This window comes from Psilocybe cubensis, chromosome 8, assembly GCF_017499595.1.
Source record: "Psilocybe cubensis strain MGC-MH-2018 chromosome 8, whole genome shotgun sequence".
NCBI lineage: Eukaryota > Fungi > Basidiomycota > Agaricomycetes > Agaricales > Agrocybaceae > Psilocybe > Psilocybe cubensis.
In genome coordinates this window covers 602084-621878 of record NC_063006.1, presented here as the reverse complement: position 1 = coordinate 621878, position 19795 = coordinate 602084, and the positions used below count along the sequence as shown (strand labels likewise).

At 49.6% G+C, this 19795-nt stretch overlaps 5 protein-coding genes across 5 annotated transcripts; 4 read left to right on the top strand and 1 right to left on the bottom strand.

Moving 5' to 3' along the window:
- Window positions 1-346: 346 nt before the first annotated feature.
- On the top strand, window positions 347-951 carry JR316_0008725 (Ubiquitin-conjugating enzyme E2 2; the record flags this gene model as incomplete). Its single annotated transcript, XM_047894438.1, has 2 exons — window positions 347-476; window positions 524-951. The coding sequence occupies 2 exons, from the start codon at window positions 347-349 to the stop codon at window positions 949-951; spliced, it is 558 nt and encodes a 185-aa protein (XP_047745897.1).
- A 5254-nt stretch (window positions 952-6205) lies between these two features.
- On the top strand, window positions 6206-7528 carry JR316_0008724 (uncharacterized protein; the record flags this gene model as incomplete). Its single annotated transcript, XM_047894437.1, has 6 exons — window positions 6206-6272; window positions 6545-6604; window positions 7159-7223; window positions 7275-7350; window positions 7403-7467; window positions 7520-7528. The coding sequence occupies 6 exons, from the start codon at window positions 6206-6208 to the stop codon at window positions 7526-7528; spliced, it is 342 nt and encodes a 113-aa protein (XP_047745896.1).
- Window positions 7529-8634: 1106 nt separating this feature from the next.
- JR316_0008723 (Ubiquitin-conjugating enzyme E2 2) lies at window positions 8635-9263 on the top strand (the record flags this gene model as incomplete). Its single annotated transcript, XM_047894436.1, has 2 exons — window positions 8635-8764; window positions 8812-9263. The coding sequence occupies 2 exons, from the start codon at window positions 8635-8637 to the stop codon at window positions 9261-9263; spliced, it is 582 nt and encodes a 193-aa protein (XP_047745895.1).
- A 732-nt stretch (window positions 9264-9995) lies between these two features.
- Window positions 9996-10471, bottom strand: JR316_0008722 (uncharacterized protein; the record flags this gene model as incomplete). Its single annotated transcript, XM_047894435.1, has 5 exons — window positions 9996-10010; window positions 10035-10168; window positions 10224-10266; window positions 10321-10383; window positions 10460-10471. The coding sequence occupies 5 exons, from the start codon at window positions 10469-10471 to the stop codon at window positions 9996-9998; spliced, it is 267 nt and encodes an 88-aa protein (XP_047745894.1).
- A 6657-nt stretch (window positions 10472-17128) lies between these two features.
- Window positions 17129-17700, top strand: JR316_0008721 (Ubiquitin-conjugating enzyme E2 2; the record flags this gene model as incomplete). Its single annotated transcript, XM_047894434.1, has 2 exons — window positions 17129-17258; window positions 17306-17700. 2 exons carry the CDS (start codon window positions 17129-17131, stop codon window positions 17698-17700), a joined length of 525 nt encoding a protein of 174 aa, XP_047745893.1.
- Between the last annotated feature and the right edge of the window lie 2095 nt (window positions 17701-19795).

The window sequence follows — 19795 nt, the reverse complement described above, 5'->3', positions numbered from 1 at the left end:
TGACATGAGGAGGCCTGCCACTGCCACTGCTTCTGAGTTAGACTGACTTGCTTGTTTCTTCATACCAGCCGCCTGAGACGACTTTACGCTTGCATATACGCACGTACAAAGGTATGTTTTGAGGGTGGTTTGGTAGGGGAAGATACAATTAAAGTTGGGTTTGCAGGTTTTACAATCCATATCGCATACCATCATTAGAATACCGCATACCACATACGAGACGACGTGTACGACGACAGTCGCAGTGCCCTCATTAACAGCACGCGATTCAGACACGACCACACCTCCCTCTCTCGCTTTAACCAAAGCCACCCGAATTACTTGACCCAATCTTACTCAGCAAACAATGTCGACGAACTGCAAGAAACGGCTCATCCGGGACTTCAAGCGCCTCTCGTCCGACCCGCCAGGCGGGATCTCGGGCAGTCCGCTCCCCGACAATATTATGCTCTGGAACGCTGTCATCTTCGGGCCAGGTGCGTTTCCTCTCCCCACTCACCCCCAGCCACTCACCTATCAACAGGCGACACCCCCTTCGAAGACGGCACATTCAAGCTCCTCCTCACATTCGACGAGTCCTACCCCAACAAACCGCCCACCGTCAAATTCCTCTCGCGGATGTTCCACCCCAACGTCTACGCGAACAGCGAGCTCTGCCTCGACATCCTGCAAAACCGGTGGTCGCCCACATACGACGTCGCGGCGATATTGACGAGTATACAGAGCTTGCTGCATGATCCGAACCCGAATAGCCCGGCGAATGCGGAGGCGGCGCAGTTGTATAGGGAAAATATGAAGGAGTATGTGAGGAGGGTCAAGGTGACGGTTGAGGAGAGTTGGTTGGATCCGGAGGAGGGGGGGTTGGGGGAGAATGAGGGAGAGCAGGCGGGGGAGGGAGGGGAGCCGATGGAGGGACAGCACGCGGGCGGAGCTGCGTCTCAGCGTGTTTGAAGGCGAATGCACGGGAGCAGGCAATCAGGCAGCGGCTCCCGCTATGAATCGACATTGCCCGTATATGGGACATACGCGTCGATACGAATGCCCTTGCCTGCTGTTATCCTTTCCATCAGCACCACCCTATCAACAACGCGTTATACCCCAGTCACAACTGTTCAGAACACGAGTCACGTACCTTGCTGCGGCGTTCCCGACTCGCATTCAACAGGAGTGCCGCCTGGGATATTGGAGAGCCAGATTTTAGGGTAGCGCAGACCTGCAATGTACATCTCAGGTAAGTTTGACATGACTCGCGTTGAACAACGGGTCAACTAACCTGCAATGGCATCCTTAGGACACCGACTAGGCACCTCCCTCCACATCTCCACGGTATATGCGGCCGATGCGAAACCACGGCAACACCACAACCTGTACTTGTGTGTGGTCATTCCAAGTCATTCCCTACTAACATCTCAGCGTACTCACACATCCACCACATCACCACCGCGTCCAGTCCATTCCCCAATCGCGTACTGGAATCCGCAGCAAGGCGGGCTGTCAAGGGGCGATTCACAACGAGCGGAGCGCATGTGTCGAGCTGCACCGGTTGAACGGATGTAGGCCTTTGAATAGATTGGGGGTGCTCTGTGTGTCTAGGTCAGGTTAGTTCAGGCTGGTTCACGGTGAACGACACGACAACTTACTTTTGCATAGGTCTCATTGTTCCCTGCCCCCCAATCGATACGGCCTTGGTATTGGGTGGTCAATCACGGGCGGTCTGACGAACAAAGCATGCACTCACTTTCGACAGCGTTTCCGCCGCTCGGGAACACGGATTCAAGGTCGTTCTGCGTGTCCAGGTCAGTCAGCAGTGTTCCATGTTGAATAGCTTGTTTACTTACTCCGTCCTCAAGCTCGCTGAGCAGGCGCAGGTCTTGATGCAGCGGTTGTCAATCACAGGCGGTTGCTGACGAGTGTGGACTGACTTACAGTTTCGACGACGTGTCCGACTCTTGGGAACACACATGCAAGGTTCTGCGTGTCCAGGTCAGTCAACAATGATACCCGTCGAATAATGCATTTACTTACCCCGTCCTCAAGCTCGCTGAGCACGCGCATTCGAGTCCCGCGTCGTCTCGATGGCGTGGCAACCTGCAGAGAAAGGCGGTTTGGCGGAGTGTGATGCGAAAACAAATGTTAGAGGCTCACCGTGCGCTGCCCTCGATGCCCCGGTCGACATGCCAGCGTGGCATTTATGGCGCGTCGCCGACTCCGACCTCTACCTCCCAGATCCTCTACTCGTCGTCAAACGTGTTCCTGCGAAGGGAGGGTCAGACGTGGCGCAGCTCAGGGGAGGGATGGGGAATACTCACGGCGTCGTGGGCACGTTGACTCGTACCGGTGCGTTCCCGTCCATTGGCAGTGCAGTGCGAGTGTAGGATGTTGGAGAGGGGCGGGCTGACAAGGGCATTGAGCGGAGAGCGGGAGAAGAGAATGTGAGAAGAGGAGAGGAGAGGGGATGAGGAAAAAAGCCCGTTAGTCCGTGTCCTTTTTATACACCTGCTGCCCCTGTACGTCCATAACGTTACGTCTTTGCAATGTTTTTTTTTTGTGTCTTTCTCTCGGTTCGCGGTTCATCGGTATAGTTGCTAGTGCGTTTACGCAATGTGCTATTGATCGAATGGGTTTGTTATCTGTTTCGTGTTGGAGGTATTGTTGTGTTGCTTTGAATTTACATTGGTGTCCGAGATGTGAGATTCAAATTCAAATCGTTTTTGGTTTGCGGCTCACAGAACTTTAGACTCGAGTATCATCTACCTTGCATCAAGTGAATTCCAACTCGTATCGTAGATCGTCAACACACATTCACCCATGCATTAATCGAATTGCATAAACTAGTAATTGACTCGGGAACAGCAAACGTACGTACGCATACCCGTTATCTCTCCAATGGTTTGTTCTGATTTCGCGTTGCAACACAGGCATTCTAATTCTTCTCAAATGAGACGCCGCTTTTTAGTTGGTTTACGCAATTTGGATTTGAATACCGTTCCGGAGCCGAAGAGCCAGGAAAACGTATTGGGATGAGGTGATTTTGCGATTTTGGGGAGGAGGAGGGGGTTCTTGGGTGTGTATCGGGTCAACGCTCTGTCTTTGTGTGTGGAATATCTAGGATTTTGTTTCGTGAAGAATGTACTTTAAGACAATGTTAGTGGTGCAGAGCAATGCTGGTGTCCGTTTGTTGAAGATGGTAATAGTACTTTTGTGCGTTTCTGTGTTTTCTTGTCTTGATGTGAAATCCGACTTGCACAAACTTTCGTCGACGTTCAGACTTGGTTCCAACGTTCACTCACTTTCAGTTCGATTACTCAGGGGCTCCTATGCACCATTACAACCCCCCCAATGTACGTATTCCATCGAATTTGCATTAAAACAACGTATAACGTCTCTCGGACTCTACAGAATGCTTCTTCTTCTACTGGCAGAAAAAATTCAGTAATCGCCGTTAGTACGTTACGTTAGGATAGCCGAGGGGTCTGGAGCTAGTGGGCGTGCAGGGGTGAAGAGAAAGAAGGTGGTTGGAATGAGGTTGAATGGAGATTCGGACGAGGAGGAGGAGTGTTGTGTCCGGTGAGTTGGGTTTGCGATGTTGGAGTTTTGGAGTCGAAGAATGGGCTGTATGGTATAGGGGTGAGTGTATCATGCGTGTTAGTGGTCCACCATCGTGTGTTTGGTGCGTTTATTTGTTGTATTTGCGATTCAACGCTTTCGGCGCTTAAGGGTTCATCGCTGCAAATCTTTGAAATTTCCACTTTGTACTTACTCAGGTAAGCATAAATATGAATATATACCCCTATTTTAAACAGTACTGTAGCATCTGAATACCTCAAAACGGCCCAATTCGCAAATGTACGTTTCCTAAAGCGAATTTGAACAACGACATCACATACACGCATAAACTCAATTGTAGGTTCCCTGATGTACTTTCAAGCTTTACCCCATACACACCTAACCCATATCACCCAGTAAAAGCACCCCAACCCGCTTAAAACGCGCAAACGACGCAGAATCGCATGCCACGTACATATCCTCCCTCGAGACGCATTACACTGCAACTCATTTCTGTCCTGCTTCTAGGTCTCGGAACGCTCCGTGCCGCAGCCGAGTAGTCTTATGCTAGTGGGGATGATGCCCCGAAATGAAAGGAAGCAGTGGAAATGGGCTGGAATGCGGATTGGGGGCCGGAGGAGGTACGTGAGTGTGAGGTTGTGGACTTGACGGTTCGTTGACGAGATATGTGAGTGTATGTATGTCTTATAGTGTACTCTGAGATATGTATGGTATGCGAGGTGTGTCTATAGAGCATTGGAATCGATGTGTTTTGCTAATTTACAGTCTGCGTGAAGCTGTTTGCTTGGGCGCTTAACATCTGTGGCTTGAAATGTTACCCGTACTCTTAGTTTACTGCATTCGTCATGACGTATACACATTATAGATTATCTAGGTAGTCATTATCGATCTTCACGGTGATTTCAAAGCCTCGCAAACGCTTGTTTTTGTGTTTGAATCTCTCCTGAGATGCCCCGGATGTATTTTTGATTATCTCAACTTCACGCTGCCAAAGGACCTACAAACACGCTTGGCGTGGGATATACTACATTATACAGTACCCAGAAAGCCCTGAAACCTCGAAAAAGTGATAAACGGCGCGGGAACGGCTGCCACGTATGTGTGTTCTGCAGCACATTCATATTGGTTGCTCAGTTTTGCGAGCTTCCGGCTGTCGTTACCGACTAGTCTAGACTAGCCTATTCTTGGAAGCGAGGTATATGAGACGGTTGCAACGCGCTAGAATGACGAATCGGGAGACGAGGAGGTATCCGCGCCGTGGTTGACATGCGAATTTGAACTGGGGAAATGTTGGAATGAAGGTGAGTTGTCACCGTAAATCACCTCCTGAATGTCTACGTTGAGGTCATAGCACGTCTACACAAGCAAAAGGTGAGATAACAAATGCGGTACGTCAGAGTACTGGCCTTGACGTTGTTGCATAGATGTGTTTTCGGGCGCACTCGAATATAGCAACTCCCGATTATCTGACGCGCTAGTCTCAAAGTCAAATGGAACGGAACACTTCAAAATAGTGGGTTACGAGTAAGACGAGATGTATCGATAGAGTGGGATGTCGGCTTTGGCACGCACCTGCGTTTGAAGGAAGTGTCTAATTTTCGAATGATTCCGTCACCCGTGAGATTAGTAACCAGGACTCAAAGGACGTACTGTTGTAAACATATCCGAAATACCAACATCTCTCGCAAAGTCGAACCAACTGTTGTTGTCGTGAATGACGTCGACTCGGAACGGAGGTGAAAAATAGACTTTACAGTCGAATTTGTGTTCCTGAGATGCAAACTAAACCTAGAGTGGAATGATGACGCACCTGTGGGGAATTAGGGCAGGGTCCTAATGAACACGCGTAGATCGTGATCCTGTGGGCGATTTGTCGTAGATTTAACGATTAGTTAAACGAGGCTAGAGCGTCGGAAGTTGTGATCTCGTTCCTGGGCTTGTGAACGCCGGCGAGCCGATGTTGTAATACCAAGTGCCAGCGCATCGTGTGTACAGAGTCAGCGGCAGCGCATCCTGTGCACAGAGTCAGCGTCAGCGCATTGTGTGCGCAGACTCTGTAGCGTTAGCGTAAGCACATCGTTTGCGCAGAGTCTGCAGCATCAGCGTCAGCGCATCCTGTGCAGAGTGTCTGAATGTGATGACATAGCTTTCGAATTGACCGGTCTGCAGCAAGTAATCCCAAAAAATACTTTGGGGAGAAGATAACGCTATTACTGCATTGAAATCAGAGCTAGATGTGCTGTAGAAATTGAAACGAGGACCTTTACCAAAGATTAGTACGTGGTATTACAAAATGGCGTAACAATTTTCACTTGATAGGAGTGAGGTTTTTTACTGCACGGGACATGAATTTGAGCCAATTGCGACTTGGCGAGTGAGTTTTGTGCCTTGTGGTGCACTGTGGCTTGATATTCCACGTTTGAGGGAGTGGAGAAAGGGATGTAAAGGTCTCCTATTATGCAAAGTTATGGCATGAGGAAATATTCGGAAGCGAAGCTAGTAAAAATGATGAAGCTAGAAAGAAGTGTTGCTACGTGACTGAGAGCGGGCTTTGAAAAAGTTTGGGGTGAAAAAGGTATAAAGAGAACTCTGATATTGGGTTTTTTTTATCCATCTACTTTGTACCCATGCTGTCAGTATGGTGGTGTGCTACCCCTCTCGACATGGAATTGCTTCGACACTATATATCGTGTTCCGCCGACCTGGTATGTGCTGTGATGTTTGTTGAAGAAGTGAGACTGACTTTGATCCAAGGATTTATGCCCTGTTAACATAGCCCGACGCTATGTATCGCGTTCCGGCGAGCTGGTAAGTTGTGTATCATTTATTTACCAAACGGAGACTGATTTTATCCCAAGATTTAGTCCTGACACGACGTATCGCCGTCCGCCGAGCGCGCCTGTTACCTGCCTCCTTACTATTGTGGTAAGTGTGCTGTAGCATTCGTTGAACAAGTTGTGACTAACCCTGGCCTTAGATATTGCTCTGACACGACGTATCGACGTCCGGCGAGCGGGATTGGACCTCTGGTCTTCAGGTATGTGTGTATTACTTTTATGATATGTACTCACACTGACCTTGACCTCAGATTTGCTCTGACACAACGTATCGACGTCCGCCGAGTGGGATTGGATGTCTGGGTGACCCCGATTTGCTCTGACATGACGTATCGACGTCCGCCAAGCGGGGTTGGACCTCTGGTGTACAGGTATGTGTGGTTTACTTTTATTTAATGTACAGAGACTGACTCTGACTCTAGACTTTGACACGACGTATCGCCGTCCGCTGACCGGGATTGGACCTCTGGTGCATAGGTATGTGTGTTTTAGTTTTATTTAATGTACAAAGACTGACCTTGACCCTAGATTCGCTTTGACACAATGTATCGACGTCCGCCGACCGAGTGTGGGGATCTAAAACCCGTGGTATGTGTACTTCGACATGCTTTGCATTAATTAAAGCTGACCGTGACCCTAGATTTTGCTTTGACATGATGTATCGACGTCCGCCGACCGAGTGTGAGGATCTACACCAAGTGGTAAGTGTACTTCAACTTGGTTTGCATTAATTATCACTGACCCGTGACCCTAGATTTTGCCTTGACACGACGTATCGCCGTCCGCCGAGCAGGCGTTGTTAGCTGTGTGCCCGTTGAGGTATGTATGTATGGCATTCATTTATTGGATTTTTACTGACCTTGGCTCTAGATTTACCTTGAGACCATATATCGACGTCCGACGAGCAGGATGGGGCATCTGCACGAGTGCTTTGACACGATAGTTGGTACGTGGGCTTGATTTTACTTTCCCTAAACTACTGATAACTTTTACTCTAGAAATTTATTACAAGCAAAAACCCTCGACGCTATGTATTTCCGTCCGTCGAGCGAGATTCGGAATGGTAAGTCTGTAGAATTGTACTTTGAATAGACTCTGACTGACTTTGATTGTAGTTGGCATGATTTAACGCCATCTGTATCCATTTGACTCGGCGGTCCGAAAACACCATCCGTTGTTTTCACTACACGAGTATTCTCTCGCCGACTTGTATTTCTCACCTTGTATGCTACTAACCCACCTTGTGTCGGGGTACCTCACCCCGTCACTTTGTTTCTCTGCCCTTCGGGGGAGGGGAAACCCTTGAAGTTTGTTACCAGAAGAGGGTTGGAAGTTTTGAACAAGGCTGTTTTTTTCAGTTATAAATAGATTTTGCCTGTTTTGGTTAGAATTTTACGAAATTCATTACAATCATGACGAATAGAGTGCATTGAATAAACCATGATATCACGAGAATTGTCCCGTCGATCAGTAAATAGTAAACACGCAGCATCATGACAAACCTTGAAGGCACTGGGGTAAACAATATTTCAAGTACACAATAGGCACAACAAAAATATATTGCAAAGCTGCGGTAAACTCATGAGTACGGTGGTAAATGGATGTAGTTGGAGGCGCAATTGCGATTGCGTCCGCGTCGGGTGGTCTACATAGAACTGGTAGTGTATAGCGTGTGATGCGTGTTGTCATAGTTGAGCGGCGACGGGCGACTGTATGTTGATGACTTGTCGATCGTGGTTACAGTATGCGACGAGCGCGATTACCCGGGAGCGGAAGGACTCGGCGGGGCAGGGGCGGGGAATCAAACAAGCGCAGTTGCGAGTGAAAGAGCGTCCTCATCGTTCAGGGCAACCGTTGTGGATGAATGAAATACTTACAACGACAAAGTCAACTTGCGGCATTTCGGCAGAGTGATTGTTGTTGCTATTGTTTGTTTCCAGATTAGATGCAGCGGAGTCAGGTCACGGTCAGTGGGCGTGACATGAGGAGGCCTGCCACTGCCACTGCTTCTGAGTTGGACTGACTTGCTTGTTTCTTCATACCAGCCGCCTGAGACGACTTTACGCTTGCATATACGCACGTACAAAGGTGGTTTGGTACAGGAAGATACAATTAACGCAGGTTCTACAATCCATATCGCATCATAACATACCCATTGGCATTAGCATACCGCATACCACACCACTACACCAGCACACCGACTTACTTGACCCATCTTACTCAGCAAGCAATGTCGACGAACTGCAAGAAACGGCTGATCCGGGACTTTAAGCGCCTCTCGTCCGACCCGCCAGGCGGGATCTCGGGCAGTCCGCTCCCCGACAATATTATGCTCTGGAACGCTGTCATCTTCGGCCCAGGTGCGTTTCCTCTCCCCACTCACCCCCAGCCACTCACCTATCAACAGGCGACACCCCCTTCGAAGACGGCACATTCAAGCTCCTCCTCACATTCGACGAGTCCTACCCAAACAAACCCCCCACCGTCAAATTCCTCTCGCGGATGTTCCACCCCAACGTCTACGCGAACGGCGAGCTCTGCCTCGACATCCTGCAGAACCGGTGGTCGCCGACGTACGACGTCGCGGCGATACTGACGAGTATACAGAGCTTGCTGCATGATCCGAACCCGAATAGCCCGGCGAATGCGGAGGCGGCACAGTTGTATAGGGAGAATATGAAGGAGTATGTGAGGAGGGTCAAGGTGACGGTTGAGGAGAGTTGGTTGGATCCGGAGGAGGGGGGTTTGGGCGAGGGTGAGGGGGAGGGAGGGGAGGTGGAGATGGACGAGGTTGATAGGGAGGGAGGAGAGCCGATGGAGGGACAGCACGCGGGCGGAGCTGCGTCTCAGCGTGTTTGAAGGCGAATGCAGGCAGCGGCTCCCGCTATGAATCGACATTGCCCGTATATGGGACATACGCGTCGATACGAATGCCCTTGCCCGTCGATCCCCTTTCCATCAGCACCACCCTATCAACAACGCGTTATTCCCCCAGTCACAACTGTTCAGAACACGAGTCACGTACCTTGCTGCGGCGTTCCCGACTTGTATTCAACAGGAGTGCCGCCTGGGATATTGGAGAGCCAGATTTTAGGGTAGCGCAGACCTGCAATGTACATCTCAGGTAAGTTTGACATGACTCGCATCGAGCAATGGGTCGACTTACCAGCATTGATATCCCCAAGGACGTTGACTAGGCCCCTGCCTCCGATGCGAAACGATGCCTACACCACGGCTGTAGTCTCTGGCGACGACGGCATGGTCAGTCCAAGCCATTCCCGACTAACATTCCAGTGTATTCACGCATCCATCACATCACCACCGCGTCCAGTCCATTCCCCGATCGCGTACTGGAATCAGCAGCAAGGCGGGATGACAAGGCGGGGTTCACAGCGAACCGAGCGCGCGTTTCGATTCCATCGGTCAACAACGGATTGCTTGGACTGGATTGAGGGCAGCTGGTCTAGCACAGATACTCTGCGTGTCCAGGTCAGTTCAGCCTGATTCACGGTGAGCGGTACGTCAACTTACTTTTGCATAGGTTCGGGTGTTCTCTGACAGCGAATCAATTCAGCCCTGTGGTAGAGGTGGTCAATCACGGGCGGTCTGACGAACAAAACATGGACTCACCCTTTCGACAGCGTGTCCGCCGCTCGGGAACACGGATTCAAGGTCGTTCTGCGTGTCCAGGTCAGTCAGCGGTGTTCCATGTTGAATAGCTTGTTTACTTACTCCGTCCTCAAGCTCGCTGAGCAGGCCCAGGTCTTGATGTAGGGGTGGTCAATCACGGGCGGTATGACGAATAAAGCGCGGACTCACTTTCGACAGCGTGTCCGCCGCTCGGGAACACGGATTCAAGGTTCTGCGTGTCCAGATCAGTCAACAATGATACACGTTGAATAATGCATTTACTTACCTCGTCCTCAAGCTCGCTGAGCAGGCGCATTCGAGTCCCGCGTCGTCTCGATGGCGTGGCAACCTGTAGAAAAAGGCGGAGTTGTGGAGTGTGATGCGAAAATGAATGTTGGAAGCTCACCGTGCGCTGCCCTCAATACCCCGGGCGACATGCCAACGTGGCATTTATGGTGCGTCGCTGACTTCGACCTCTACCTCCCAGATCCTCTACTCGTCGTCAAACGTGTTCCTGCGAAGGGAAGGGTCAGACGTGGCGCAGCTAGGGGAGGGATGGGGAATACTCACGGCGTCGTGGGCACGTTGACTCGTACCGGTGCGTTCCCGTCCATTGGCAGTGCAGTGCAAGTGTAGGATATCGGGGAGGGGCGGGCTGACAAGGGCGTTGAGCGGAGAGCGGGAGAAGAGAATGTGAGAAGAGGAGAGGAGAGGGGATGAGGAAAAAAGCCCGTTAGTCCGTGTCCTTTTTATACACCTGCTGCCCCTGTACGTCCATAACGTTACGTCTTTGCAAGGTTTTTTTTTTCGTGTCTTTCTCTCGGTTCGCGGTTCATCGGTATAGTTGCTAGTGCAGTTACGCAATGTGCTATTGATCGAACGGGTTTGTTATTTGTTTCGTTTTTGACTGGTAATGCAGTGGTACTTTGAATTTACATTGGTGTCCGAGATGTGAGATCCAAATTCAAATCGTTTTTGGTTTGCGGCTCACAGATCTTAAGACTCGAGTATCATCCACTCTTGCATCAAGTGCATTCCAACCCGTATCGTAGATCGTCAACACACATTCACTCATGTGTTAACTGAATTGCATAAACTAGTAATCGACTCGGGAACAGCAAACGTACGTACGCATACCCGTTATCTCTCCAATGGTTTGTTCTGATTTCGCATTGCAACACAGGCATTCTAATTCTTCTCAAATGAGACCCCGCTTTTTAGTTGGTTTACGCAATTTGGATTCGAATAGGATAGGCGGTGGAGACCCGTTCCGGAGCCGAAGAGCCAGGAAAACGTATTGGGATGAGGTGATTTTACGATTTTGGGGAGGAGGAGGGGGTTCTTGGTGTGTATCGGGTCAACGCTCTGTCTTTGTGTGTGGAATATCGAGGGTTTGGTCTCCTGAAGGATGTACTTTAAGATAATGTTAGTGGTGCAGAGCGATGCCGGTGTCTTTTTGTTGAAGATGGTAATGGTACTTTCGTGCGTTTCTGTGTTTTCTTGTCTTGATGTGAAATCCGACTTGCACAAACTTTCCTTGACGTTCAGACTTGGCTCAAACGTTCACTCACTTTCAGTTCGATTACTCAGGGGCTCCTATGCACCATTCCAACCCCCCCAATGTACGTATTCCATCGAATTTGCATTAAAACAACGTATAACGTCTCTCGGACTCTACAGAATGCTTCTTCTTCTACTGGCAAAAAAAAAGAAAAATTCAGTAATCGCCGTTAGTACGTTACGTTAGGATAGCCGAGGGGTCTGGAGCTAGTGGTCGTGCAGGGATAGAGAAAGAAGACGTTTGGAATGAGGTTGAATGGAGATTCGGATGAGGAGGAGCAGTGTTGTGTCCGGTGAGTTGGGTTTGCAATGTTGGAGTTTTGGAGTCGAAGAATGGGCTGTATGGTATAGGGGTGAGTGTGTTAAGCCTGTTATTGATCCACCGTTGTGTGCTTGGTGCGTTTATTCGTGGTATTTGTGATTCAACGCTTTCGGCGCTTAAGAGGTATCACTACGAATCTTTGAAATTTCCACTTCGTACTTACTCTGGTAAGCATAAATATGAATATATACCCCTATTTTAAACAGTACTGTAGCATCTGAATACCTCAAAACGGCCCAATTCGCAAATGTACGTTTCCTAAAGCGAATTTGAACAACGACATCACATACACGCATACACTGAATTGTAGGCTCCCTGACGTACTCTCAAGCTTTACCCCATACACATCTAACCCATATCACCCAGTAAAAGCACCCCAACCCGCTTAAAACGCGCAAACGACGCAGAATCGCATGCCACGTACGTATCCTCCCTCGAGACGCATTACACTGCAACTCATTTCTGTCCTGCTTCTAGGCCTCGGAACGCTCCGTGCCGCAGCCGAGTAGTCTTATGCTAGTGGGGATGATGCCCCGAAATGAAAGGAAGCAGTGGAAATGGGCTGGAATGCGGATTTGGGGCCGGAGGAGGTACGTGAGTGTGAGGTTGTGGAGTTGGTGGTTCGTTGACGAGATATGTGAGTTTATGTATGTCTTATAGTGTACTCTGAGATATGTATGGTATGCGAGGTGTGTCTGTAGAGCATTGGAATCGATGTATTTTGCTCATTTACAGTATGCGTGAAGCTGTTTGCTTGGGCGCTTAACATCTGTGGTTACCCATCCTCTTAGTTTACTTCATTTGTCATCATAATTACACAGTGTATATTATCTAGGTAGCCATTATCTATATTCACGGTGATTTCAAAGCCTCGCAAACGCTTGTTTTTGTGTTTGAATCTCTCCTGAGATGCCCCGGATGTATTTTTGATTATCTCAACTTCACGCTGCCAAACGACCTACAAACACGCTTGGCGTGGGATACACTACATTAGACAGTACCCAGAAAGCCCTGAAACCTCAAAAAAGTGATAAACGGCGCGGGAACGGCTGCCACGTATGTGTGTTCTGCAGATGGTTGCTCAGTTGTGCGAGCTTCCGGCTGTCGTTACCGACTAGTCTAGGCAATTTGGACTAGCCTATTCTTGGAAGCGAGGTAAATGAGACGGTTCCAACGCGCTGGAATGACGAATCGGGAGACGAGGAGGTATCCGCGCCGTGGTTTATGCGAATTTGAACTGGGGATATGTTGGAATGAAGGTGAGTTCTCACCGTAAATCACCTCCTGAATGTCTACGTTGAGGTCATAGCACGTCTACACAAGCAAAAGGTGAGATAACGAATGCGGTGCGTCAGATTACTTGCCTTGACGTTGTCGCATAGATGTGTTTTCGGGCGCACTCGAATCTAGCAACTCTGCGCTAGTCCGTTTCATTCAAAGTCAACGGGAACGGAAGACTACAAAGGAGCGGCTTACGGGCAAGACGAGATGTGTCGGTCCAGTGGGTTGTCGGCTTCGACACGCACCTGCGTTTGAAGGAAGTGTCTAATTTTCGAGTGATTTCGTAACCCGTGAGAATAGCGGCAACAAGAACTCGCAGGACGTACTGTGATAAATATATCCGAAATTCCAACATCTCTCGCAAAGTCGAACCAATTGTTGTTGTCGTGAATGACGTCGACTCGGAACGGAGGTGAAAATTAGACTTTACAGTCGACTTTGTGTTCCTGAGATGCAAACTAAACCTAGAGTGGAATGATGACGCACCTGTGGGGAATTAGGGCAGGGTCCTAATGAACACGCGTAGATCGCGATCCTGTGGGCGATTTGTCGTAGATTTAACGATTAGTTAAACGAGGCTAGAGCGTCGGAAGTTGTGATCTCGTTCCTGGGCTTGTGAACGCCGGCGAGCCGATGTTGTAATACCAAGTGCCAGCGCATCGTGTGTACAGAGTCAGCGGCAGCGCATCCTGTGCACAGAGTCAGCGTCAGCGCATTGTGTGCGCAGACTCTGTAGCGTTAGCGTAAGCACATCGTTTGCGCAGAGTCTGCAGCATCAGCGTCAGCGCATCCTGTGCAGAGTGTCTGAATGTGATGACATAGCTTTCGAATTGACCGGTCTGCAGCAAGTAATCCCAAAAAATACTTTGGGGAGAAGATAACGCTATTACTGCATTGAAATCAGAGCTAGATGTGCTGTAGAAATTGAAACGAGGACCTTTACCAAAGATTAGTACGTGGTATTACAAAATGGCGTAACAATTTTCACTTGATAGGAGTGAGGTTTTTTACTGCACGGGACATGAATTTGAGCCAATTGCGACTTGGCGAGTGAGTTTTGTGCCTTGTGGTGCACTGTGGCTTGATATTCCACGTTTGAGGGAGTGGAGAAAGGGATGTAAAGGTCTCCTATTATGCAAAGTTATGGCATGAGGAAATATTCGGAAGCGAAGCTAGTAAAAATGATGAAGCTAGAAAGAAGTGTTGCTACGTGACTGAGAGCGGGCTTTGAAAAAGTTTGGGGTGAAAAAGGTATAAAGAGAACTCTGATATTGGGTTTTTTTTATCCATCTACTTTGTACCCATGCTGTCAGTATGGTGGTGTGCTACCCCTCTCGACATGGAATTGCTTCGACACTATATATCGTGTTCCGCCGACCTGGTATGTGCTGTGATGTTTGTTGAAGAAGTGAGACTGACTTTGATCCAAGGATTTATGCCCTGTTAACATAGCCCGACGCTATGTATCGCGTTCCGGCGAGCTGGTAAGTTGTGTATCATTTATTTACCAAACGGAGACTGATTTTATCCCAAGATTTAGTCCTGACACGACGTATCGCCGTCCGCCGAGCGCGCCTGTTACCTGCCTCCTCACTATTGTGGTAAGTGTGCTGTAGCATTCGTTGAACAAGTTGTGACTAACCCTGGCCTTAGATATTGCTCTGACACGACGTATCGACGTCCGGCGAGCGGGATTGGACCTCTGGTCTTCAGGTATGTGTGTATTACTTTTATGATATGTACTCACACTGACCTTGACCTCAGATTTGCTCTGACACAACGTATCGACGTCCGCCGAGTGGGATTGGATGTCTGGGTGACCCCGATTTGCTCTGACATGACGTATCGACGTCCGCCAAGCGGGGTTGGACCTCTGGTGTACAGGTATGTGTGGTTTACTTTTATTTAATGTACAGAGACTGACTCTGACTCTAGACTTTGACACGACGTATCGCCGTCCGCTGACCGGGATTGGACCTCTGGTGCATAGGTATGTGTGTTTTAGTTTTATTTAATGTACAAAGACTGACCTTGACCCTAGATTCGCTTTGACACAATGTATCGACGTCCGCCGACCGAGTGTGGGGATCTAAAACCCGTGGTATGTGTACTTCGACATGCTTTGCATTAATTAAAGCTGACCGTGACCCTAGATTTTGCTTTGACATGATGTATCGACGTCCGCCGACCGAGTGTGAGGATCTACACCAAGTGGTAAGTGTACTTCAACTTGGTTTGCATTAATTATCACTGACCCGTGACCCTAGATTTTGCCTTGACACGACGTATCGCCGTCCGCCGAGCAGGCGTTGTTAGCTGTGTGCCCGTTGAGGTATGTATGTATGGCATTCATTTATTGGATTTTTACTGACCTTGGCTCTAGATTTACCTTGAGACCATATATCGACGTCCGACGAGCAGGATGGGGCATCTGCACGAGTGCTTTGACACGATAGTTGGTACGTGGGCTTGATTTTACTTTCCCTAAACTACTGCTAACTTTGACTCTAGAAATTTCTTACAAGCAAAAACCCTCGACGCTATGTATTTCCGTCTGTCGAGCGAGATTCGGAATGGTAAGTCTGTAGAATTGTACTTTGAATAGACTGTGACTGACTTTGATTGTAGTTGACACCGATGCCGCCTGCTGCCGTTGCATCCATTGAATGACAAAAACTTTACCAAGTAAGTTGTATTCTGAATCTCTCGCAGACTTGTATTTATCTAGAAACCTGCTTAGGTATGTTTTCGGAGCTTTACGGTAGGGCTATGGACTTGCCCCACTGACTTTTTATGCCCCTTCCCGCTGTTTCTGCTACTAACCCACCATGTGTCGGGGGACCTCACCCCGTCACTTTGTTTCTCTGCCCTTCGGGGGAGGGGAAACCCTTGAAGTTTGTTACCAGAAGAGGGTTGGACATTGTGGACAAGGCTCTTTTTTTCAGTTATAAATAGATTTTGCCTTTTTTGGTTAGAATTTTACAAAAGTGTGTTCTTAAAATACAAAAAATGTCCTGCTTTGTCTCTGTCATTGAGAATTGTTGCGCTCAGAGTAAGCATCCCTGAGACATCGAGAGTCGTTGTGCTATACCCTGTGGTTCTCGAGATACGCTACACAGTGCAAATCTCAACGCATTGGAACGCGGGAGTTGGGTTGAGTCAGGGGTGCCGGTGTGATGTTTGCATAGCGCGTGTGTGCATGTGTGGGCTGATGGACGCGGACACGGTAGAGGCCAAACAGGCACGAGCGCGTCGGGTCCGGTGGTCCGCACTTTGCACTTTGCAGTGTGTGGTATGCTTACCAGACCGTAGGCGAGGGCAAAGTCAAATCACAGTGATACGTTGACTACTTTGAAGATTGTAGCAGGCGGCGGGGGCAATCAGGACACAGCGCAATGGGTGCGGGGAATCGAACAAGCGCCGTTGCGAGTGAAAGAGCGTCCTCATCGTTCAGGGCAACCGTTGTGGATGAATGAAATACTTACAACGACAAAGTCAACTTGCGGCATTTCGGCAGAGTGATTGTTGTTGCTATTGTTTGTTTCCAGATTAGATGCGGCGGAGTCAGGTCACGGTCAGTGGGCGTGACATGAGGAGGCCTGCCACTGCCACTGCTTCTGAGTTAGACTGACTTGCTTGTTTCTTCATACCAGCCGCCTGAGACGACTTTACGCTTGCATATACGCACGTACAAAGGTATGTTTTGAGGGTGGTTTGGTAGGGGAAGATACAATTAAAGTTGGGTTTGCAGGTTTTACAATCCATATCGCATACCATCATTAGAATACCGCATACCACATACGAGACGACGTGTACGACGACAGTCGCAGTGCCCTCATTAACAGCACGCGATTCAGACACGACCACACCTCCCTCTCTCGCTTTAACCAAAGCCACCCGAATTACTTGACCCAATCTTACTCAGCAAACAATGTCGACGAACTGCAAGAAACGGCTCATCCGGGACTTCAAGCGCCTCTCGTCCGACCCGCCAGGCGGGATCTCGGGCAGTCCGCTCCCCGACAATATTATGCTCTGGAACGCTGTCATCTTCGGGCCAGGTGCGTTTCCTCTCCCCACTCACCCCCAGCCACTCACCTATCAACAGGCGACACCCCCTTCGAAGACGGCACATTCAAGCTCCTCCTCACATTCGACGAGTCCTACCCGATGTTCCACCCCAACGTCTACGCGAACAGCGAGCTCTGCCTCGACATCCTGCAAAACCGGTGGTCGCCCACATACGACGTCGCGGCGATATTGACGAGTATACAGAGCTTGCTGCATGATCCGAACCCGAATAGCCCGGCGAATGCGGAGGCGGCGCAGTTGTATAGGGAAAATATGAAGGAGTATGTGAGGAGGGTCAAGGTGACGGTTGAGGAGAGTTGGTTGGATCCGGAGGAGGGGGGGTTGGGGGAGAATGAGGGAGAGCAGGCGGGGGAGGGAGGGGAGCCGATGGAGGGACAGCACGCGGGCGGAGCTGCGTCTCAGCGTGTTTGAAGGCGAATGCACGGGAGCAGGCAATCAGGCAGCGGCTCCCGCTATGAATCGACATTGCCCGTATATGGGACATACGCGTCGATACGAATGCCCTTGCCTGCTGTTATCCTTTCCATCAGCACCACCCTATCAACAACGCGTTATACCCCAGTCACAACTGTTCAGAACACGAGTCACGTACCTTGCTGCGGCGTTCCCGACTCGCATTCAACAGGAGTGCCGCCTGGGATATTGGAGAGCCAGATTTTAGGGTAGCGCAGACCTGCAATGTACATCTCAGGTAAGTTTGACATGACTCGCGTTGAACAACGGGTCAACTAACCTGCAATGGCATCCTTAGGACACCGACTAGGCACCTCCCTCCACATCTCCACGGTATATGCGGCCGATGCGAAACCACGGCAACACCACAACCTGTACTTGTGTGTGGTCATTCCAAGTCATTCCCTACTAACATCTCAGCGTACTCACACATCCACCACATCACCACCGCGTCCAGTCCATTCCCCAATCGCGTACTGGAATCCGCAGCAAGGCGGGCTGTCAAGGGGCGATTCACAACGAGCGGAGCGCATGTGTCGAGCTGCACCGGTTGAACGGATGTAGGCCTTTGAATAGATTGGGGGTGCTCTGTGTGTCTAGGTCAGGTTAGTTCAGGCTGGTTCACGGTGAACGACACGACAACTTACTTTTGCATAGGTCTCATTGTTCCCTGCCCCCCAATCGATACGGCCTTGGTATTGGGTGGTCAATCACGGGCGGTCTGACGAACAAAGCATGCACTCACTTTCGACAGCGTTTCCGCCGCTCGGGAACACGGATTCAAGGTCGTTCTGCGTGTCCAGGTCAGTCAGCAGTGTTCCATGTTGAATAGCTTGTTTACTTACTCCGTCCTCAAGCTCGCTGAGCAGGCGCAGGTCTTGATGCAGCGGTTGTCAATCACAGGCGGTTGCTGACGAGTGTGGACTGACTTACAGTTTCGACGACGTGTCCGACTCTTGGGAACACACATGCAAGGTTCTGCGTGTCCAGGTCAGTCAACAATGATACCCGTCGAATAATGCATTTACTTACCCCGTCCTCAAGCTCGCTGAGCACGCGCATTCGAGTCCCGCGTCGTCTCGATGGCGTGGCAACCTGCAGAGAAAGGCGGTTTGGCGGAGTGTGATGCGAAAACAAATGTTAGAGGCTCACCGTGCGCTGCCCTCGATGCCCCGGTCGACATGCCAGCGTGGCATTTATGGCGCGTCGCCGACTCCGACCTCTACCTCCCAGATCCTCTACTCGTCGTCAAACGTGTTCCTGCGAAGGGAGGGTCAGACGTGGCGCAGCTCAGGGGAGGGATGGGGAATACTCACGGCGTCGTGGGCACGTTGACTCGTACCGGTGCGTTCCCGTCCATTGGCAGTGCAGTGCGAGTGTAGGATGTTGGAGAGGGGCGGGCTGACAAGGGCATTGAGCGGAGAGCGGGAGAAGAGAATGTGAGAAGAGGAGAGGAGAGGGGATGAGGAAAAAAGCCCGTTAGTCCGTGTCCTTTTTATACACCTGCTGCCCCTGTACGTCCATAACGTTACGTCTTTGCAATGTTTTTTTTTTGTGTCTTTCTCTCGGTTCGCGGTTCATCGGTATAGTTGCTAGTGCGTTTACGCAATGTGCTATTGATCGAATGGGTTTGTTATCTGTTTCGTGTTGGAGGTATTGTTGTGTTGCTTTGAATTTACATTGGTGTCCGAGATGTGAGATTCAAATTCAAATCGTTTTTGGTTTGCGGCTCACAGAACTTTAGACTCGAGTATCATCTACCTTGCATCAAGTGAATTCCAACTCGTATCGTAGATCGTCAACACACATTCACCCATGCATTAATCGAATTGCATAAACTAGTAATTGACTCGGGAACAGCAAACGTACGTACGCATACCCGTTATCTCTCCAATGGTTTGTTCTGATTTCGCGTTGCAACACAGGCATTCTAATTCTTCTCAAATGAGACGCCGCTTTTTAGTTGGTTTACGCAATTTGGATTTGAATACCGTTCCGGAGCCGAAGAGCCAGGAAAACGTATTGGGATGAGGTGATTTTGCGATTTTGGGGA